At 36.1% G+C, this 24,758-nt stretch overlaps 1 protein-coding gene across 1 annotated transcript in view; it reads left to right on the top strand.

The window, feature by feature from the left end:
- Window positions 1-24,380, top strand: part of LOC101894020 (mucin-2) — a 34,942-nt gene extending 10,562 nt beyond the window's left edge. The window contains exons 2-5 of the mRNA XM_005178010.4: window positions 20,160-20,475; window positions 20,533-20,770; window positions 20,829-20,991; window positions 21,052-24,380. Coding sequence (XP_005178067.2) covers window positions 20,160-20,475; window positions 20,533-20,770; window positions 20,829-20,991; window positions 21,052-23,892 — 3,558 coding nt within the window. The 3' untranslated portion in view covers window positions 23,893-24,380. The remainder of the gene's footprint in view (window positions 1-20,159; window positions 20,476-20,532; window positions 20,771-20,828; window positions 20,992-21,051) is intronic.
- Window positions 24,381-24,758: the final 378 nt, after the last annotated feature.

The raw sequence follows: 24,758 nt of genomic DNA, 5'->3' as shown, positions 1-24,758 counted from the left end.
AAAACACACACACACACAACAACAACAATAGTCAACTTTAAAACAACTAACCAAAGGAAACAACTTTGTAAACAAAAGAAATAAAACAAAAAACTAAAAAAAAAACAATTTTACAGTTGGCCATGACCAAAGATAATTTAAAGGAATAAAAGAGGAAGAAGAAAACATTCATCCTTCTTTGAATGTCGTACTTTGTGCCTTTAAACCATAACTGTAAGAACGATTGCAGCAGACCCAGTCCCACGACCCAGACCCAATCTCAATACTACAACAACAACTACAGAAACATGAAACCAAATCAAGAGAGGAAAGCAACATCGAAATTAACAATAACGAATTTTTTGACCAAAGATAGCATTAAACAGGATCTCTTAAGTGTTGCTTTCATCGAGACGCTGCGCTGCCACCGGCAACGAGCAACCGGAGAGGAAACAGCATAATAGTCAACTTTCGGTTGGTCTGTAAATGCATGAAATTGTTTGTTGCTGTTGTTGTTGTTCTCGTTTCTTGTGTTTCTTCCCGTTTTGTTTTCCTTTTTCCATTGCTTCTGGTTCCGTTTTAGCTTTTCTTTTCTAGTTTGTTGTATTTTCCGATATTTCAATGAACGTTTTTCGCTTGTGTCGGCTTAAATTACTATTGTTGGTGCTGAAAAGCTTGTGTGCTTGTTTTTTTTTTGCAAGATTGTTTGGTGCATGTAGAAAAATGCAGTAAACAAGAGCCAAAAATACATTTTGAATATCTTTAATAATTTTCAAAAAACATGAAAGTAGAAGCATTTTTAGATAAAAAAAATGTGAGCATGGAATAAAAAGAATGTTAGTCGTTCTTTATCTTCTGTTTATCGAATGTTTGCCACGGCCATTGCCATTGTTCAATTCACTTTCGATCTTCTGTTATGAGAAGAAAGATAAAAACCGTTTAATTGGAACGATTTATAGAAGCTGATTCAGAGCAAAGGGACTAACATTTCCCATAAAAAATCAGAAACTTGAAAAAATAAAATTTTCCAAACTCAGAATGTAAAAATAATTGTTTATGTTTGTCTTAAATTGCATAATGGAGTAACTTTTCCCAAATCTATAATTCTGCCATTTATGTCTTCCTCCATTGCATAAGAAAAAAATTAAGAGGGTAATATATAAAAAAGTATGAGAAATTAGGTTTAAGCTAAGTTTCAGGTTATTTTGCTTTAAATACAAAACTATTAGAAACTGAAAAGTGGGAAGTATCGTTTAGTTTTTGTACCCGTTTGGAACAGATCGAAGTATTCATGGGAGATTCGTGATCGGCGTACAATTCTAAGGCCACCTGTCTGTTGAAATCGAGATAGAGATCACAATAATTGCAATTGAATTGAAGTTGAATTTGAATTGAAATTGAATTGAAATTGAAATTGAATTGAAATTGAATTGAAATTGAATTGAAATTGAATTGAAATTGAATTGAAATTGAATTGAAATTGAATTGAAATTGAATTGAAATTGAATTGAAATTGAATTGAAATTGAATTGAAATTGAATTGAAATTGAATTGAAATTGGATTGAAATTAAATTTAATTTGAATTGAAATGAAATTGAATTGAAATTAAATTTAATTTTGGTTGTTGTTTGTTGTTTTTCTTTTCTCATTTACATTTGAATTGAAATTAAATTTAAATTGAAATGAAATTGGATTGATATTAAAATTGAATTACAATTGAATTGAAGTTTAATTTGAACTGAATTGAATATCAAAATCTTTTAATGCCGAACCAAGTTTTGAGACAGGCTCCATAGAGGGAAACGGTAGTGGGTACATTTCATTCAGTTCAGATATATATATGGTTATATTGTTTTATCCCTAAGACCCTCCACCCCAATAATTCTATATTTAAAAAAAAAAGATCATAACTGAAATAAATCGTAGAGAGCATTCGATTCGAATGGAACTTCACACATGATAATATTTATATCAAATTTAAGTCTAGTGCCACAATTGGCAATGTCTCATTTTTCTCATTAACTTTTTTGGAAACTTTGCACAAACTATGCACAAATATTTCTGTCGGGATTATACCTTGAAGTTTTCCACATCAAATTAAAAAATAACAATCTTTAAAAATTTGAAATTCCTGCAGAATTTTCTATAATATGCGCACCTCTAAATATTTATCTAAAATAATATCGAGTGACAAAATTGTATAAAATTGGTATTTTTCATACAAAAATTCAAATATTTGATAAGGGTTTATATTTCTAGATTAACCGACAGATAAATTCTAACTTGTTTTTCTTAATTTTAAGATACGAAAGTTTTCCATTATTATTAGCCAAGAAATTACTATAACCTTATACTATTTATTTCTTTTAAATAATTTATTTCATGCGGAGTTGTAAATTCCTTAAATTTCACATCGAATTTTGTTAAATGCGGATCTTCCAAGGCAGCAGCATATGCACGATGGACTTGCAACAATGTGCACATATTTTAAAGGAGCTTACATGTACATTATCATTAGATGTGTTTGTTCATGAGATATCCTTTGCTCCATCCTTTCCGTTAATGCTTTTGCTAAGGCACTGCTGCCGCCGCCGTTGTTGTTGCGCTGTTTGCATTCCTTTTGTAATTTTGTCTTTTCGTTGATGTTGCTACAGCATTTGTAATTCATTTCTGTTGTTTTGTTATTTTTTCTCATAACAAAATTGCAACAATAACAGCAACAACAAACACAACATCAACAACTGAGATAACAAAATCCATTTGATGCCAATGCTGCTGACAAGGAATTTTTCGTTCTCTAGCTGTTGCATATTGCAATGGTACGGAAATCCTTACATGTCAATTGCGTAAAACGGAAGTGGGGATTTGGTGTGTGTGTGAGTGTGTTCCTCTTCTTTATGGGGGCCACCACCACCCGCAGAAGAAGCAACACCGCTATCCTCGCCGCCTACACTGCCGCAGTCACGTCCTTTCTTTGTCATTGTTGTTACCCATTCTATTATCATGTATTTTTTCTAGTTGTTGTTGTCCTGTGTCACAGAATGCAACCCCAGTCTTTATGCAAAATTAAATCAGCTATGTGTGTGGGTGTGTGTGTTCGCGGGTTTGAATGCGTTTGTGTCTGTGTTTATGTTGCTTTGAAAAATAAATGGTTGACTTTTGAGCTTAAATTGTTTGTTACAAAATTAGCATTGCAAAAACTCTGTTAAAATAGCTCACTCCTACACACACATAAACACAAATACAATCGCAATGTAATGGTGAGCAATAAAAATGTATTCAAGAATAAATATTTAATTGAAATAAAGTTCGTTTAAATGTTTAAAGTATGGACTGAAAGTTCTCACGGATCTATTTTAATTGGACCATAGGACATTAAGAGACAACTGGGAGAATTTCAAAATCTACTCCGAAAAGCCTACATGTAGGATTAAAGAATAAACTAACCCCACTTTTATCCCTTCGCTTACAGCCTATGTCACCAAATCGTTATGATTTCCACATCAAAAATTGAAATCGATTATTATTTAACTCTAATATTGAATTCCCAATACAAATTGATTTCGCATTATTCCCTTTATTCTATTTTCGGACAATTTGAATGCCTTGTGTGGGTGTGGGTGTGTGTGTGTGTGCGTTTGAGCTCTGCACAAAATGCATGCTGTTTGAAAACCGTTTCGCATTATCGCATGATTATGTGATTACTTTGAACCTGACCTCATGTCTGTATCCTGTTTCTCTATCTCTCATTCACTCTCTTTGTCACGCCATTCCTCCGTACATGTCATCACCCGGCTAGGACGAATAGCAGCCCGGCGAGGAAGCAACACACAGTGTGGCTAACAAAATGTGGCAAAATATTATGCTGCTTCTAGCCAACAAATTTTCCACTTAATGTTGGTTCTAAACTTCGGTAACAACACCGTACGTGTCGGTTGTTTTGATTCAACTCTGCCCATATGGCTGGTTGGCTGGCTGGCTGATGGTCGTCGGTCGGTCGGTTGGTTGGCTGATTCGGTTTGGATTGCCAGCGCAGTGCATTATGCTGCAGTTACACGTTTACCTCCTTTCCTGCTGCAGCACGTTTTCAGTTTAATATTTTTAGAGTGACATTTGAGGTCATGTTAGGTGTCAAGTTTGATTGAATTTTCTCATGCCACCTCTGTCACCTGAACCCCGTCCATCATAATCCTGCTCTGGCTGCAACAAATTCTCTACTTAGTTGTTAGTTTCCTGAGAAAGAGCATGACATGAGTGGCAACGAATCAAAGTTCTGACTGTTTGGGTGCGTCCTTTTTTCTTTATTGGCATTAGTTCAAACTAATATAATAATGGAGCCCCTAATGCATGTGACGTCGAGAATATGCTGCTGTGGAGATTCCTTTTGTACGCGGCTTTTAGTATTCTTGAGATATGTCTTCTTTTCTTCAAAGTTGAAAAAGAAAGCCAAGGCAACACTTATCATCAGTTTGTCTTCTCTCACACATAGGTGCACATTTTTTTCGTTTGGTTTTCAATTCAGATTTTTTCTTTTATCCTTGCCTTACATCCTTGTTAGAATATGCAAAAGCTTTTTTGTTTGGTGTGCCGGTAACCTCTTATCTTGAGTTGAAGATTAAAAAAAAAAAAAAAACAAAAAACACACACGAAAAGAAGAAATATTCATATATTTCTCAAGCTTGACAGACAAATAGACAGATAGACGGATGGTGGTTTCTTTACATGTCTGCTGCAGTAGATTTGGACATGCTAGCAAGCAAACCAAACCACTTCCTGGAAATTATTCATATGCCAAAGTATTGCGGAATGATTCGAGTTTTTTTCTCTTCGTGTGTCTCCTCTTTGGTTAGGGGTGACGAATGCATTTCATTCTAAGGCCAATCAAAGAATCTGGGCAAACATAATCTCATTCTGACACAGAAGGAAACCGAAAGGAAATAAGCAGATAAATAAACACGCATGCATTTTCACACACATACATATATCGAAATTCACACACACACACTCATGCAGGGGGTAAATAAATAAATTACTTTAGAGCAAAGCAGAAGAGGAAATTGTATAAAATGTGTGACGTTGAGCCAAAGAAGACTTCCACAATTGGTTTCTTGTCAAAGAGAGATTGTTGAGTTGCCGATAAAGCTTGAACGGTAAAAACACTCATCTAAAGATACACGAAAGCTTTGGGTGGGAAAGGGAGTAAAATGAAAAAGAAAATGACCTTTAAGACAGTGATAGCTCAATCAAATATGAATTCTTATCGCCAATCAAATTTGTTTTTCTTTTTCAACAAAAAAAAAAAGAGATGGAAATGCAAAAATAAAAAAAAAAACGTCATATAAAGAGGGTGCTGTTCTAATGAAACGGAACTTATCAAAAGAGGGATGTATACACATGAAAGATATGAATACAAAAAAAATGGTTATCGATTTCTAAATGTCACACTATAAGGAAGTTATGTTCCGTTCATGGACTGAAATGTAGTCATGTACAAGGGGGCAACATACCGATGTGTTTTATGTATAAATAAGAAGTATTTAACATATCTTTAGCGAATAGACAATTATAAGCAATAAAACAAGCAAAAAAGCAGAAAAAAATGAACAAAATTTTTGAAATAAAAAAAAAATAATAATCCGCTAACAATTTTGCTAAAATCTAAAGAAAGCTGAATATTGGTAGTAACCGTTATATTGGGGTCCATATGAAAACGTGGATGTGCATAGGCAATTTTCGTCATAATCCACTACTATATTCAAATACGAAACTTGAAACAGTACCGGTGAATAATGTCGTAATAACATCAAAATACCGAATATAGGGAGGTACCGTTATATGGGGGCTATACGAAAACCTGGACCTGCACTGGCAATTTTCTGTCACAGGTAGTACTGGTTACAAATGCAAATGCGAAATTTGAAACCATTGCGGTGAATAATGTAGCTTAAATCATCAAAATACCAAATACAGGGAAGCACCGTTATATACCTGGAGTATCAATATAACAAAGTTTCTAAGCTTATTCTATTCGATCATATTCAGAACTGCACGCAATACCAATTTTAGACAACCAGAATTCTCATTAAAGAAAAACTTTTGACATCAACATCAGTTGACAAAAAACAACAAAAAGAAAAATAGTATCATTTAGTACTTTTGTACCAATTCTTAGAGATCTGCAAATTCTGGATGGATCCGTAATTCCCGCCTCAAGAGTAATAGTACCGTATAAACAATGTGGTACCATTTGGTACTTTTCGTGCCCTTACGGAATAAATTATAACATTTTGTGCTTGTTAGTAAATTCCACTATATACCACTATAAACTGCAAACTCAGGATAATTTTAATTTATTGGTCTAGTTGAACCGTCTAATATATATTCAAAAACAAAAGGCTTTAATTCTGACACTACCCCCCATGCACCAAAACTATAATGAAATAGGAGCGCCCATTGAACCCATATTACTTCAACTTATTACCCTTCATTTAATTCAATTTATTACTTTAGTCCATGTTCAGTTTACTGTTGTTTTTTGCTACACTCCCTCTCCCTCTCTCGCTCTCTCTCCTTTTCTTTTTACCTCACTTCCTTTCAATGTCCTTGACTGATGATGACTTGTGGAAAATTGATTTAATTTGAATTTATGTATATTTATTTCTATTCCGTCATTGTCCCTCCTGTGATTACCAACTACAAGATTTACTCGAACAGTAAATGTGATAAATGCAATTCCAAGTTTATATTTTCTAAATACAATTTCCTCTACGACAGTCTATAAAAACCATCAACAGCAAATCTGGCTTTGATGGCGTTCATGCCGTCAGCAGTCGTTCATAGACGGACCAGCTTGGCTCTATGATAACACTTTACGCAACAAAACCAACCGGCCAGGAGGATAACCGACGAAGACAAGTAAATATCATAATATTGAATAATGATCGAAATGAAGGAAAAAACACAAGAAAGACAACAAGAAAAGCAAAAAAGAGAAGCGAAAAGAACTTTTAAAAGGAACAAAAGTGGAAAAAAATGCAATCTGCATGCGCTCGAACAAAGTAGAAAATAATAACAGAGGCTGTCATTCAAAGAAGGGCCAAGAGTTCAGTTTAAATCAGTCTTGAACTTCTACGCCATTACTGCAACAACGCCGCCATCTATGGCTGGCTGGCTGGCTGTTGGTTGGCTGCTTTGCACTCCGGCCAAGTTCTTGGCTAAAGCTGGCATGACTTAAGGGGACTAAACAAAGTTTGTCCCTTTTTTTTCTTTTGCAGTTCGAAGATTGAATTATAATGTAATAAAAAGCAAATCACAGTAGACTTTTTTCGCAACTATCCTCCATTCCTTCTTAGGCGGCTAGCTGGTTATAAAGGCAGTCAAAATTACCACTTTAGCTGGGATGCAAAAAAAAAAAAAAAACAAAACGAAGGCGAAAAAAATCATTGGAAAGCCTTAACACATAAAACGACATCGTGGAGAAACAGCAAGCCAGCTGGTTGGGTTTAAATTGAAATGGGTGGCAGGGAAACTGGTTCGTGGAAGGCCCACAGAACAGCATCACACCAACCCTCCCGCCCAAGACCAAAAGCAACATGAACTTAGATGTAATGCAAAGGAAATTGTTCTTAATGCTGTTGGTGGTACGTTGCTGATGGAAATGGAGTTGGCATTACTGAATGTTAAGTACAACAGAATATGGTAAGAAGCGACAGTCGAGGCAGGCGAAGTGCAGTGCCAGATAGGTTTCTGCCATGTTAAGTACACCAAACCACCGTCATCCGCCATTCAGCCAACGTACTAAGCAATGCATTTTTAAGTGTTAAAGTCTTGTGTTTACATCTGGATTTACGTTGCATCTTTTAACGTTAGTTGTTGTTGATGTTGTTTTGTGTGTGTGTGTGTGTGTTTGTTGCTCATCTCCGCTTTGCCTTCTTGTACATCTTCTTTACTTAGTTTTTTTTGCCATAACAATTGAAAACTTTACAATATTGTGTAGAGTGTAAGTTGTTATAGTTGTGCCATTGTTGTTGACAGTTTTGCGCTGTGCATCGTTTTAAATATCATTTCAAAGTTGCGAGCCTTTAAAAGTTACGCATCGAAGGGGTTTCTTTGATTTTCCTTTTTTTTTTTGTGTGATGTCGTCTCTCGAAGTCCCTCGAACATTGCATTTATGCGCCATAACAAAAGACACAAAGTCATTAACTTTAATTCAATACCCTACACTATGGAAATTTCTAGTTTGGTATTTTTTAGTTCCATGGAGGAATGACTATTTCCGGAATTCCATTCTAACTTATCTACATAAAATATGGAAAATATAAAATTATGTAAATAGTCTGTTATTTTCTTTTGAAAATAATAAATCGATAAAGTATTGAGTTACTTCAATGTTATCCAATAGGAAGTTCTTAACAGGAAGGAATATGTAATTAATTGGTTACTTCGAAATATGTGTTGTAATGAAAAATGAACTCGTGTTGGATACGAGTGTAGAAAAATGTTGCTAGGATCTTAAATTTGAAAATTTTTAAAATTATATTTAAAAAAAATTTCAACTATGTTTGTTTCGAATGTTTTGTTCAGTTTTAGATTTTATCTCATATACATTTTTGCAATACTTAGTATAGGGTTACTCTTAGTCAACCTTTTCCTGATTCGTCTCTTATACTTAATGATGCATTTTGTTTTTCCCATTAAAACGGCATTTTTGTTGTGTATTGAAAGCTTTTATAAAATATACTTACATTTTATGTTTTTTGTCGTTGAAGTATTCATAGAACGTTCAGTTTTAATCAAGGTAATGACCTGAAACTAGAAAAACAAAGAAGTTTTTTTATATGAAAATAAACAGGAAGGGAAGAAGTATAAAGCGAGGGATCTAATGCCACTTAAAAAGGCATAACATTTAAACAATAAGAAGGTATTAAAATAGTAAATATTTTTTCCTTATATTCAACAGCAACTAATTATGAATGGACAATTATGAAAATTCTCTGAAGGATCAGTGAGTGTGGGAGTTTCAACACATTTTCTTGGAATAGCTGTAAGGAAGGAGGATAAAAAAAAATAATAAAATATTACGATTTGTAATGTCCGATAAATTCGTGCACCGTTTGTTCACTCCTAGGAGTAAAAAAATATTGTTTAATATCGCTCGAAAAACAGCGAGTATTCTTTGGTCGTTGGAGAGTGGGGAAAAAATTAGCTCGAAATCGAGCAAAATCTACTTTTTCCGCCTCCACCGTTTGCGTTTTTCAATCTTACTCTACTTCAAGCGATTCCACTCCCAAATAATTTTAACATTAGTGACTCGGGAGGGCTCCCACATGAAATCGAAAAGTGAAGAGTAAAACTTGCACTCTTCTAGTGCTACTACTCGCTATCAAGTTTCGCTCACGAATAAAAACAAGCAAGTCTGTGGAATGTCCGATCAATTAGTGCACTACTTTCTCAATCCTCAATATTGCTTTAAAAAAGAGAGGGTATTCTTTTCTCGTTATAGAACGGGAGAAAAATTAGCTCGAAATCGAACAAAATCGAATCTTTTCGCAACCATCCCCACCCCTTCAACACCGGTTTGAGTACACACGCTCAAAACCCACAAATAAGCAAACATAATAATTTTTCCACTCGATTTCAGTATTTCTCTATTTCGTTCGATCCGACTCCTACTTTAATTTTTTAAACAGGAATGATTCGATAGCAATCCCTTATGAAACAAAAGAGTAAACTTGTCTGAAACTCGCACTGTTCATGTGGTTCCTTTGGTGACCATGTTGTTTTGTTCCCTAGTAAAAACGAGCAAGTATGTGCTCTTATTAAAATGTAAGAGGTTTGGGCAAAATAGGATATACAAACGATTTCCTTTCGAATTCTGAAGCTCATTAAGTGAGGTACAATTTTTAAAAAAAAGGTAGCTGAGTTCAAGAAAAAAATGATAAAGGTTGTAGCTTGAACCCTCTTGGATACTTTCACCAAACAAACTGACTTTCGTTTATGGATCAATGAAATTTCGTCCAATGAGGTGAGCCTTTATTTGGATGAGTCTCAATTTAAACCATATCGAATCTTTAGTCCGAAGTCCACAATTTTCGAAATTATCGCCCATAATGTCTTAAAGGAATAAACTCCTCATTCGGTTTGTAAGAATGAAAAAATTGACATAACTTTTATTTCCCAGTGAAAATATAACATCAAAAACATCTCCCATAAAATGAATAGAAATAAGAATAAAAATTAAGATTCAGAACCGTCTTCGAGTTTGAAGTCATTTAGAGCCCTGGTTGTAACGGGCCTGTTACTAATCGTGATTTTCTTACTATATGTACTTTACAAACTTCCTTCTATGAGATTTTAGCCTAGCTTACATAATTATGTATTATCTGAATGATTTTCTTCTTATGAAAAACAAAACTTTTTTCGCGGCTGCTACATTTTCATAATCCTTTCCCAATTTTATTAACTTGTAACATTACAACCCTCTGTAATTTAAATTAACGAATTTACGGATGACAGAATTGTGCATATTTGATTCCAAAAGTCTGACAATGATTATGTTTCGAATAAATTGTTTGCTAAATCTCTGATCTCTGACACGTAACAAACATTTGACAACATAACTGTCAGAATGACATATGTAGATAACAAAAACATATTAAATCATTCGCACAAAGGCTGCTTTCATGAGCAAAGAAAATGTTACAAAATGAATATCGCCCAAGCACACACACACACACGTACAATCATGTTTGGGGCAAATATTCGTAGTATTATTTAAACGAATTATTTTCAACATAATCTTTGCTGGCACATAAATGTATTCGATTGGTATAACCTTTTGAATGTCAAACGGTAGAATGTAATACAAATTAATTTCTAACTGTTTATTTTTGGGGTCTACTCCCACTTTTGACGTTTGACCAAAAGCTAATGATTTCAGCACAACAAAGGGAAACATAACGTTAGTCAACATGCCATTGTTCTTCCATCCACCTCTTCATCCATATTCATCTTTGTGGAGAAAAAAACCCAGAAATAAACTAAACAAATAATAACTTACTAAACAAATCGTTGTTGTTGTTGTTGATATGTAGATGAATGCCAATGGAAACGGCAAACGCATTTTAGTGGTGATATTCTTCAACGGCTTAGAACTCTAATAATAGCATAGCTGTTGCCTCAGCAAAGGTGAATGACTTTCCACTCTGAAAATATGAAAAACCTGTATGAATGAGCAGCTGTTTCGAAGTCAACAGCTGATTTCATGCTCTTCAGAGTTTTATATTCTCTTAAGAGATCATAAGAGAATTCCAATGGGAGCATTCCCATTTAGATTCTAACATTTAGAACAACCACTAAATATTCTCAATTGTCCAATTAGAATTTTATTTAGTTCTGGTTCTCTCAATTGATCGGGAGAATAGGAATCTCATTAGTCGTTTTCTTTACATTTTAGGTACATCTAAACAGGTGTTTGTAGTTCGTTCGTTCTTTTGTTGTTGCTGTTGTTATCCCATTAAGATAAAGATAACAACAACAAAGACTTGATTGCCGGTGTTGCACATGCGCATACCCAAATTCGAGTTTTGTTTTTGAGGAAAATAATTGATTGTTTGCTTGGACAAATAATAGAAGGCAAGTTGTTGTTTGGTCTGACTATCTGGTGTTATGTAACGTTATGTCTGTCTAAGCAAGCGCAACAGGATGCAAATGTTGCAGTGCAGAGATGGAATTACGAATGGAATTTCTTTCGAATGTGCTGGCTTAAGGTGGCAATTATTCTGTATAGCAAATTTGATTCCAGGATGGGTAGATAGAATGCCGGAACTGGGGACCAGATATGAAATGGAATGTAATTCCGTTGATTCTGATTACATATATTATTTTGATAAAGTGGTAACGAATGTGTTCATCAATTTCTGTGACGTCAGTTAAAATAAATGTATTATTGAGTTGTAATAGCCATTGAGTAAATGTGCTATGAGTCAAGTGTTTCTGTTGAAAAAATCTATTGTCCATCCCGTTTTATTTTGATACTCATTTTAATGATTTTAGAAAAATTCAATATTGGATATATGCAAATTTTTCAGAATGAATATACCTCATTTATATCATATTCATTTTATATATTCATTTATATCATATATTGCATACCGATGAACAACTAGATTAACCATCTCTTTCATTAACACAAGGGACTACACCTGTTCGATATTACTCTGTTTTGTGGCTCACAATAGATGTTAAGACCAAATCTATATTAAGATTGTCACACCTTAATAAGCACCCATGTAGGTATGTATCTAATCCCAGCATCCATGTCAGTCTATTAATAAATACAAACTTCAATCTTGGGCTCTATGCGCCCTAGATTAAAGTTTAAATTATCATATTAAAGTTCATAAATGACGAAGATGCAGACAAGGATGACAGACCAAAGGACACAATATGAAAAAGTCATTCAACCATAAACATGCTCCATGCATGCATTCAGCCACAATTTATCTATATTCCCCATTGTGGAGAGTACACCGAGATAATGACTCATCCTAAGGAGCATAAATAGATGATGAGGATGATGATGGAAAACTCAAACTGAAGAGCCAAAGACCAGAGACGAACGACAAACAAAGGTGTGGTTGGTGATTTTGTTGTTACAGTCGATAGTTGCTGTTGTTGTTGTTGTTGTTGTCTAGATGGATGGTTGGCTGGCTGGCAACAATGTTGGCAAGCAATTGTAAACTTTGTTTAGAGGAAAAAAAAGTGATAAAAGAAGAAGATTAAGAAACGATCCCAAACAAACACAACTATCAACATAAATACTTGTGAACATTTGAATATGTTTGTCGAGGGGAGGGGATATTACAAAATATTACAAAGTAATAACTACATTGAAAAAATCTCATTCCAAATAATAAAAAAATAATTACAATAAACATTTGTGTTACATTGCAAGATAAGATTACAGCATATGACCCCAAATTATCCCCCTTAAAAAATAAATAGTTTTTAAAAATTTCTTTAAAAATTACCACTGTGCCGCATTCATTCGAAAACCTAATTTGATTCTGTGTTGATATTTCTTTAGCCAATGGTTTATCATCAATGAATGTTGACAGACCAAATATCTATGAGGGACTATATTTGAATTTATCTTTATTAAAAGTCCATGGCAGGCAACAGATTCATTCCCAACATGTCAGGCCAGGGAATTCTGGGAATTCACAATTTAAGGTAAAAATACTGCAAAGCTCTGAATTGTTGGTCTGATGTGGAACGAAGTCACGCTCGATTTAAATCCTTTAATTTTAAAATTTTACACAGACTCACAGACAGACTGAAATTTCTAGATGAGCAAAATAATAATTTCTTCAAAATAATTTCTTAGAAATCGAATGTTAATTACGACTGAGAATACTAAACAAAAAGAGGTTGATAAAAGTTCTCGACTTCCCATCCCTGTGGGTAGCTTGAAAAGTCAGCAAATAAATGAATAGAAAAGACAAAAAAACAAAATGACACCCCAAAGCCAGGCGGCATCATGCGATTGGGAGAAGTAACGCAAGTGCGTAAAGCCTCAAATGAAAACTCTAACCATATGGTCGGGATTTAATATACGTTGAAAATATTAAATTTAACTCTGTACCAGGCCATAAACAAAAGGCCAGATGAATAAATGGATGACTGACTGGCAACACTAACGGAAGACTTCTAGATGACTGATTGTACGTATGTGTGGATAGTTGGGAAGATGGATGGCTGGATGGATGGATGAATGTACGGCTAAAGAAGAGATTGGTACTTTTAGTGATACTACACAGCCTAGCACTTAAGCCACAAAACTTTGCATGAACATTCACAATGGTTAAGAGGAACTAGGAGATGAAACTGGCAGAAACACGGCAAGCTAGAATGATGAACAACCATAAATATATAACTTTATACCTTTAACATTGTGTGGCTACAATACAAAATAAAAACAACAACAACAAGCGCCAACAAATATTCAGCTGGGCTGACACAAAGACGGACGGACAAAGGCTGGAAGAAGGCTGGTACAGCGACACTCGCATACAATTCCAATTCCAGCCAAGAATAAAAGCCGGTGCCTAACTATCGAGACACTTGTTTAGATGGATGCGTATTCTATAGACTGTGAAAGTAACAACACGAACAACAGCAAAAACAACAACACAAAACCGCTAAGAGAAGAAAAACAAAAAAGCGTATTCCTATGGCAACCAGATCTACATTCATACAAAGTGAGATTTTTTTTTGTTATTTGTTTAAATTGGATGTGTGCGTGCAGTTCAATGAACTGGCAGAGCGCACAGCAGCAGCACCAGAACCAGCAGAGACTGAAGCAAGAACCAAGTAAATGATAGCCCTGGCAGTAGTGTTCTGCATCTTCGAGTGATGACATCGTCAACATTGACGTGGTTGACAAAGAACATGATGCCTGGTTTCAATAGCAGCACATCATGATGACAGTGGCCACCAGTGTCGTTGTTCCCCCCCGCCGGCCATGATGCTGCAGCAAGTTAGTTGTGCGTTCACCAACGAGAGTAAAAGCCCAACCAAATACTTTTCTTCGCCATATTCTGCCGTTAGAGCTTGCCAAATGAATGAGAAGCGTTAAAATAGCAGCCATAGTAAAATTCTTGCTTTGGAGATCATAGAACGATATTAAATCTAATCTAAATGACTTGAGGGGAATACAATCAAAGTTAGGCAGCAAACCCAAGCGTCTGACACTCAAATGCCAGCACTTGTAATCACTGGATGGCAAGTCAGTACTTAGCCACGGCATCATAATGTATCTCACTTTGACTGCCTTCTCAAACCAACCCACCAACCAACGACAGCTGTCATTGCTCCAAGAAGAAGAAAAAGCAGAGGAAGAAAGAAACGTACGACAAGTAACATTAATCTGTGGTTTGTCTATGGGTGTTGTCGGTGTGTTAGTGTTCATATCATTACCAACTTACTTTAGATGAGTCTAGAAGTATATAAAACGTACCACATTACAGTAACCCTGAAGAGAAATGCAGTAACAAACGTACGCTTTGTTTCTAAAGTACATCATTATATTGCGGAGCTTTTGGGAAGTAGCAACAAAGTTGTAGAGCAAACATTTCTACACTTGAACGAATTCTTGTTAGCAATAGAAGTCGAACTTAATTAAATATGTTTATAGTTTGGAGTGAATTTAAATGTAAATATGGCTTTAAGAATGAAATTCTTATATTCCTAGATGAATTGTTTGAGAAGGAATTGAGTTTAGAAATTGAAAAAAAAAAATATTATTGATTTATTTCTTTTTATTAATTATTTTTCAATAAATTGATTACGATTTTCATAAGTGGTCACAGGTATTCGCATGTAACATAAAATAATTTTTATTCTAAACAAACTGTTAAGGCCTAACCAAGCGTCCTACCTGCTACTTAAATAAGTTGAGGTTTAAAAGTTTCGAGGGTTATTTTCTAATACGTTTGTTCTGCTGTTAGGAATTTCGAAATCCGAAATTTTTTCCTAGCACCAGCTGTGACATTCATGTAAAATTTCCATATTTTTTGGTCGTGTTGTGGGATGTGAATATGATAGTATTCTTTTAGTATATGAAAGCCACAAACTATTTTTAAGGTCCTTTATATAGCCATAATCCTACACAAAAGGTACCCAATAATTTGTTCTATACTTCGCACGAATTAAGATAAAGTTTTGAAATTTGATAAAGGGCTTTGGATTAGTTCTAGAATCATAGATTCCCTAAAAGTGGTAGGCCCACTTTTGGGTATAGTCTCTATATGAGAGTTACACCTACTTTCAAGTTTTAATTTGCAATTAAATTTTGAATATAGGTGAAAATATTATGAATATAGGAATGTAGGTCCACTTTACTTCTAGAATCATTGATTCAAAAAAGTGGTAGGCTCACTTTTCGGTATAGTATATATGAGAGCTCCAATTAATTTCGCCAAATTTTGATATTTTGCTGCAAATATTATGAAGATAGGTCCACGTTTTGACATGGTTTTGGCCAAATTTTCAAATTGATTTGGCTTTAACTGGGTAGTTAGATTTTTCATAGGGTATTTTCTTAAAGAGCCAAAAATATGACAGGGAACCCTATAACTCTGTTGAATGTTTGCTCTTCTGACCAAATACCATCACCACACCACATAATAAAAACTGGACCGAGATGATCTATTTTTTAAACAAATATTTCTAGAAATAATCCAAAGTTCTCTTTCAAATGTCAAAGTTTTATATTTAATCTTGCAAAGTATATCCCAAATTATTGGGCCCTTTTCATATAGATAAAGGAACTTAGAAAGGTCTGGGGTTTGGATTTACAAACAAATGTTATGAAATCCGCATGGAATTTCCTATACCCTTGATTGGCTCTTGCTTAGTGACTGTAATAAGTCTATCAGTCAGTTAGCATTTGTAGATTGTATGAAAATTTGGACCACTAATTTCTAATTTTAGATTTTCCGCAAAAAGACTTTCTCTTATATGTTAAAGCCCCCACACGTTACTGATACTTTAGGTTTTTCTAGGCTTCAACAGAATTTTCCAACCAAATTAGTGGCTATTTAGCAATTCTGATAGACTATAAACTTTCTTCGAAGAAAATTACAAATGTAAGCCCATGGTTTACTTTGCACTCTTTTATTTTTTGTCGGTATTTTCAAGGTTTCGGATACAAAATAATAATGTCGCTAAAATCATCAAAATACCGAATGTCGATATATGGGGCTATACTAAGACTTGGACCTGCGTACGAAATTTTTAAGCATAAGCTACAGTACAATACATTACAAACTTCGAATACGAAATTTGAAACAACTGGGGAGAATGATGTCGCTCAAATTTGAGCCTTCTATCTCAATTCGAGCCTTCTATCTCAGACGGATTTCGCTAGATCGTCTTAGAATTGTACCCTGATCCATAATATATATAATTTGTAGGGTCTAACATGAATATTTCAAGGAGTTACAAACGGAATAACAAAGCTAATATACCCTCCATAGAATGGTGGAGGGTATAAAATAAACTACGTTACATCAGCAACTCAAAATTGGAATAAATAGCCTTTGGCTTTTTCGGAGCTACAACAGTTTCTTTCAGCGTAGAACTGTTTTTTTACTTTTTTCATTAATTCTTCACACTTATTTTTGTTGTTGCTAGGAATACAATTAAATAATGTTTGATGTTACAGCTCTTTCCTTAATCTGTGGTTGTTGTTCCAGAGATGTGCAACAACAATCATAGTAGATAAGTAAAATCTAAATAGGAATGGATAGAAAAAATTAACTTATATACTATTATAGAAAAAAAACTTTGAAACATTTAAAAAATTCTATTTTTAAATTGTGTGTATTTCAAAATTTACAATAATATCAAAAACTGTATAAATAAAAAAAATCATCCGGACATTCTTAATCAAGAAAAATAATTGAGATTTTTTTTGGAAAACAAATCTAAAAATTCCGATTTCTTTAAACATCGAGACACCCTATTTTCCTTCCCGATCTCATAAATTATAACAAAGTATAAATTTCTTTAATACATCAAAGGAATTGCATTAAGTGCTATTGGGTGTGTGCCTGTGTGTGTATCAGAGAATGAAACTAATAGTTCTGGCTAATGTGTGCGTATTTTTTCTCGTTTTTTTTTCTAAGCATTTCCATTTAAATTTTTCCACAGGGGGAAGTTTGATTACGTTTCCGTCAGTGCAAAGAATTATATGTTTGGCATTTATCGGGGAAACAAACAATTCTAAGAATAAAAACAGTTGCGGGAAAATTTCATTTGATTTCACACAGTACTCGTAGTGTACACAATGAAGAAAGTGTTGCGCAATTTTATGCAACACACACGCACAATTATTCGAACTTTTAGAGACAATTTAACAAATTAGAAAAACGCACACTTCATAAAAATAGAATATTATTTTTCTTAAAGGTCATAGATGGTATGCAAAGGGATTTTAGATTTAGATAATAAGTCTAACAAAACCCCTCAATATAGGTCGGATAAGTCTGAATTGAATTTAAAGGGCGTTTGGAAAAATGATTTCACACATTATCCATTGAATCTCAAACTCAGGGTGAGATGAAAAATCCGCAACCAACTTCAGACTCTGCTGTCATTTCTAAGCCACTCGTCCGACAGCTGTTAAAAGTATTCCAGTGACAGCACATTATATTGGTTACAAGCGTACAAAAGCATTTTGGTGAGAATTTCCCAGAAAAAAGTTATTCGTGATAGAATTCAAGCGTGATAGTGTGATTTCTTTATATTTGGCTGGAAAACCACAGGTGGCTATCGTTAGAGCACTCCAGCATTCAAATGCGAATAAGTCCTTTGTGTCTCATACCATCGCTCGTTACTGTGATCCCGGTAGCGTAGCCCGACGTCAAGGAAGTGGACGGAAGAAAACAACAACATCAGCAGAAATGGTTCGAAAAGAAAAGAAGCGACTTGATCGAAACCCGAGTCGCAGTGGCCGAAAAATGGCTCGTGAGCTAAACCTATCGCAATATTGAAAAATGAACTCGGGGTAAAGCCATTGAAATTCCAAAGGGTGCAAGAATTTACACACAGGAAGAAATTGGTTTTCTCCGATGAGAAAACATTCGTTATCCAGCAGTTTGTAAACAAACAAAATGATCGTATTTACTTGCCAAAAAGATCAGCTGAAAATGTGCACCTTCGGATGGCCACCGGAACTCATGCGCCAGTCATAGTGATGGTGTGGGTCGCCATAACAGCCGATGGTCGCTCTTCGCTCGTATTAATCGACCGTGGCATCAGAATATATGCCGAATATTGTCGCGAAAATATTCTGAAGGGTGTATTAAGGCCTTGGGCACGCAAACATTTTGGGCGGAGACCTTAGACACCCAAGAATGGTTACAAAATGAGGTTCCTCGCTTCAATTCCACCAAAATCTCCGGATACCAATCCGTTGGACTATTGTGTCTGGAGTATTTTGGAAAGCAAGGTTGGCACTAAAAAATACCAAAGTGTCGATCACCTCAAGCAAGCGCTTCGCCGGGGATGGGCAAAAATACAGCAGAACAACATTCGGGCAGCGTGTGACGGCTATTTCCGACATTTTTCTTTCATTCAATATAATCCAAAAAAAGAAAAAAAAAAATGTAAAAATTATGGCATTTGACTTTGTTGCAGTTTTTTTTTACCTCATCCTGCATTTTTAATCTTGAAGTTTGAATAGCTTTTATATAAATTTCATTCAATTTTTTATTGTTTTTTACGGATTTTAGAAGACTTTTTAAGTGGGCCAGATTTATCTTTCATGCATTATCAATTTATTTTGTGCCAAATATGAAAAACAAGATATAAAATATAATTTTATAAAACTTAACCTGCGACAATTTAGAATTTTGATATTTAAAATCTATGAACTTGATTTTTGTAATGATGGCCAAAATTTGCCAACAGTCACTAAATCCGCTACTCAAATTGTCAATGATTAGCAAGAAAATAAAGCAATACTTTTTTATGATAATTATCCAAAAAGGGCCATTACCCTTCTAACATAAATTCTTCGAAGCAATCAGCCGCAAACTGAAAATTGCGTAATAAACAGGAAGCAAAATATTTTCCACAATTATTTGCGATGGCAGAACTAAAAACACAAAAATGTCATGTCATAAACGAAGAAGTAAAGCAGCCATCAAGTCATGGAAAGACGAATGACTTGACTTGGAGACTTAGTGGCGATTTAATATAATTACAGCATCATTTCGATAATGATTGAGCAGAAAATAAAATGGCTTGACTGGGAATGGGTTTCATGATTTGAAGAAAATTTCAAGTGCCGAAGAGAAAGAAACATTTCAAAATTCGAAAATGTTGTGATGTACGGATTGTGATGTGGGTGGGGATAAGATTAATGTAACATAAAGTATGGCCATATTTCCATATGTAGAGGTGCCGATTTTATGATAAATTTAGGGAATTTATTTGAAAATGAACTTTTCTGCCACTATTGCAAAATAGAAAAAGAGTTAAGAAAAATTTTATTAAGGCTCGAAAGGCTTTATCTTCCCTTTTCCAACACAAACACAAATTACAGAAAACAATATTGTCTACGTGTAATGGTTTAATCAATTTTATATCTCTCCTCTCTCTATCTTTCCAGTCCAACGATTACACATACCAAAACACTCTGGGAAGGCGTTCCACATTGGGTGCCTATTATCACATGAACAATCAGCCCTCGTATAGCACCGACAATCTCAACACCCAGTATGGTTACAACAGCTCCTGGGGCATATGGAGAGATGGACGAAACTTGGCACCCTCAACATTTTCCGCCAAGCCACATTTGCACTATCAGAAAACCAGATCGTTTTCGATAATATTAACCACTGCGGCATTTATAGTGCTGCTGGCGGTTATATCCATTGCAGGGTTAGCATTTTATTTCAGTTCCATTAAAGGCAACATGGAGGACCGTAAGTCGAAATAAATCTAGTTTTTTTCCAAGTTACTAATTTATTTTACATTTTCAGCTGTTTTGGGTTTTGAGGGTACCTTCCGCATTGCCAAAGGTGACATGTTTTCCACGGGTCTCAAATATAATCACACTGCTTCGTATAAACAGAAGATTGAGTTTTACAAACGTTTTGTGGATAGAGCCCTAATGGACCAGGGTTTGCAGCCCATGCGAACGGATGTTTGGGGCTTCGGAGAGGGTCCATTGATAAAAGTGAATTTCCGAGCGTTCTTTGATGTTAGGAAATTGCCTCAGTAAGTCGGCTATACAACACTTCCTATTCAAATAGAAATTACCCTAATCTCCTTGCAGGAACATACACAACGTAGAAGAATACATAAAAGAGGCCATCTTTTTGGAAACCACCACAGCCAAATCGTTGTACAAAACTTTACGTATTGACTCGGATTCCGTAGAAGTGAAACGTATTTTGGATGAACAAGTGGTTAAATCGGCTTCATTGTTTAAGGATGCGGTATGTCTAGAATATCCACAACCATTTTAAAGCAAATGTTTTAAAACCTTAATTTTTTAGCACACGGTGCCCACGAGCCAGACACAATTGGAGAAACGTCTTATGAAGAAGGGAGGTAGCCCACCCGCCCTCATCAACAAACCCTCTGGAAAGAGCCGCCCAACTCCTAAGCCCCATTCACCGGATGATGAACCTGATGTCGATGTTGAAAATGCACCGGTTATTCAAGGCTCATTCGAAGGATCCTTTGAGATAACCAAAACAGATGCCGATATATCGCAACGCAAGAAGACAACTCCCACAAGAGCCTATGGACATAGCAGCAGCTTGGCCCCCAAAACCGTGACGCCATATGCCCTCAGAGTGAAACCCAAAAAGCCAGGAATTGAGAAGCTGACAACAATTATGCCACAATCTCTGCCAGCTACCAGTAGAATGACTACCACAAGCAGTAGCAGTACCACTACCACAACAACATCGACTACCACGACGACAACAACAACCACACCAGCTCCCACCACAAGGAGCACCACAACTACAACAACCACCACAGCGAGACCAACCACAACTACATCGAAGCCAACAACCAGCACAACCCCTTCTACCACAACAACAACATCATCGACTTCAACAACAGCAAAGCCAACCACCACCACCACCAGGCTGCCAACTTCCTCTGTTCCGCTCAATCATTTCACGTACCCCTCAATTATATCTTCCTCCCATCCACCTCAAATGCTACCAAAATTAGATCAAAATCTCTTCACTTCGGTGCCAGTTTTGGATACCCAGCCCTGGAGACCAATTCACCGTGAGGTGCCCGAATTTTTGCCTGGTCCACCACCTTCCTTCCCAACGAAGACTCTACCTTCGGTATTGCAGTCAACACCTCTGCCACCCATCGCCATTAATGAGGAACCTCCCCGGAGACGAATTGATGAAATTGAATTACCTTTCCTACCCGAAGAACCCAGACCACCAAAACCAGCTCTGGATCCTTACACACCCAATTTCTTTGGACCGGCCTATAGGAAGCCAGAAATGTCAAGCGAGACTAAAAATCCCCATGACATGATGTTTTATCACAGCTTTGGCAATCCGGTCTTTATGCCAGCATCGGAAAGTATTGAACGTTTGGGAGTTGGATCCTCCGTGCAGCCACATCCATTGCCCGTTCCTTTGATCGATGATGTGGTAATACCACCATTTAAACCGCTAACACCTGGCTTGACTTCACAAAACAAATTGCCTTTTGAGATTCCAAATGCAAATGATAAATTCGAACATTTAGGCGATGGAATACTGGCCAAGAAACCGGAAAATATGACTCAAAACTCCAATGAAAGCATTGATATGCCCACAACAACCACATCAACCACCACAACCACTCCTGCAACGATAGTACCCACAAAGGCTAAAGAACAATTTGAACCAACTATCAAGCCCATACAAGATGAGATGGATAGTTCCTCTGTAACATCTGAACTGGCCGATAAGATTGGGGAATTCTTTATGGACTGGCTAGACTTGCCCAAGGATGAGGTAAAACCCAAACAAGAACAGCCCTTGGAATCTCGCATTGAGCCGGAAGAAGATTCATTTACTGTGTCAAGTAAAGAAACTGAACTGGAGTCAGCATCAAGTGAGCTTTCGAGCACCACAAACTCCATTGCCGAAGAAGAATCATCCACCACCACCTACTCGACATCAACATCACCTGGTAAACCGAACTTTTTGAACCTCAAAGAATTGATTCTGAAACGGAATCAATTGTCGAATCAAAGAAAAAGTTCAGATTCAACGACACCCGTCATAAGCTCCACTGTAACAACAGCGAAACCCACTACCTCCACCACAACAACTACTACTACAACAACATTGGCTCCCATTACAACAACCACACCAAAAGCATCCACCGTTACCACCAAACGCATCAAATATCACCCAAGCAATAGTAAACCCCCTACCATGCTGGACGATTCCAATCTATTCCCCTCCCACTCGAAATGGGAATTTGTCAACAGCTCAGCTGCCAATCATTTTGGCCACACGGGCAATATGCGCAAGGTATTCAATACCACCCTACAAGCGTGGGTGTCCGAAGATGTAGAGAAGACGGAGAAAACTGAATCGGAGACCTTGGATGACATCAAGACAAAAATCAATAATGCCAGTAATATTCAAGATATCTCCTTTATATTCGATACCCTGGCTTCGAAATTGGGAATAACAACGAGTCTGCCCACCAAGGAGCCACCATTTTCCCACAACAAATTGAAACAGTCACAGAAGAATGAATCGAGAACTAAGGCCACCACTACCACAACCATGAGGACAACACCCACAACAAGTACCACAATACCGACAACAACTACAACCACATCCAAGCGACCCATCACCACAACTCCTCCCGTTTTGAGTGTGGCCTCTGAAGAAGATGATCTGCTGGCTTTGGAGATGAGAAGAGAACCGTTTATAAAACCAATGTCTAGCTTCATTGATGATACTTCGGCCGAAGGTGTGGGAGCGGCCATCCCTGTTGTTGGCGAGGCCGAGGTCGAAGTAATCGATCCCACCAAATACGAAGAAATGTTAAAGTCCTCACATTTTGCTGACGCCACAACCACGGAGACGACACCCAAACTGGTGACATTGCTACCAGTCAGATCGAATTCTGGCATTCGCACCTACAGACCTCTGGTGGACACCGGTAGAAGTTCATCGTCATCGTCGTCGCCTAATGAGTCCACTCAGGCCACAAATGCAAATCCGACAACAACAACCAAAAAACTTCCTACATCTAGACCGAGTATTACACGTCGGAAAAATGTCAATCAAAGTCGGAGATTTCCACCTGCCGAGGCGGTAATTCGAGGTGGCCTAAAGGTCACTGTTAAGTAGAGCAATTCCAACCCTCACAAGACTATTTTTAAGCAGCTTTTTCTCATCACATATATTTTTCGAAACTCTTTCATGACAACCTTTTTCGATTTCGAAAGAAGGTTTGGCGATCAACCCCCACGTAGATTAGGCCGAGATTAGTATTGAATATTGACGAACAACGACTTGTTCTGGTGTTCTGGAGGTTGGCGACCGCTGTACAAATACCAGAATGACTTGAAGTACGAGCAATCAACACAACTAGTTGTAATTTATTTATAAGGCAATATTTAAAAACAAACACTATTTTTAAATTTTAAATTTTTTAGGTTAGGTTTCTTAATTCTATTCCATTCCAAATTTTCATATTGTTAATTGTATCTAAAAAAGACGAAGATGTGTCTAAATATTTTGTAATTATTTCTATTTCAAGATTGCACCTAAACACTTAATGTAAATTTGTATAAACAATGATTTATTATAATAAATTTATATATTTTTTAAAAATAGCTCAATACTCGTGCAACTATCTGATTGGTATCGGAAAACTTCAGCATTACTCTGCTCTAGTTTTATAAACTTCCATCGATTGGCGGGTGATATATTAAAGTTTCGACAACTTGTTTTGCTATTTTTTTCCTCTCCTTCCGACAAATTTTCTGAAATTATCTTCCCATTGCTCACTTACTTCCGTTTCCGCTTTACGATGCCAGTGCAGTTGTGTGTGCGTCCTTCTTATTTGGCACAGTTACTGCAGCTCGTACACACTTGTTTTCCTTTTTATGCCATGTCCTAACACTGGTGAGCTGGTGTGTCGGTGTGAGTGTCGAGTGTTTTGTACATGCCATTGGTAACACCTGACACTGCTGATAGTGCTAACTAGCTGT

Source organism: Musca domestica, unplaced genomic scaffold, assembly GCF_030504385.1.
Source record: "Musca domestica strain aabys unplaced genomic scaffold, Musca_domestica.polishedcontigs.V.1.1 32, whole genome shotgun sequence".
Taxonomy (NCBI): Eukaryota; Metazoa; Arthropoda; class Insecta; order Diptera; family Muscidae; genus Musca; species Musca domestica.
This window is presented reverse-complemented; position numbering and strand designations above follow the sequence as displayed.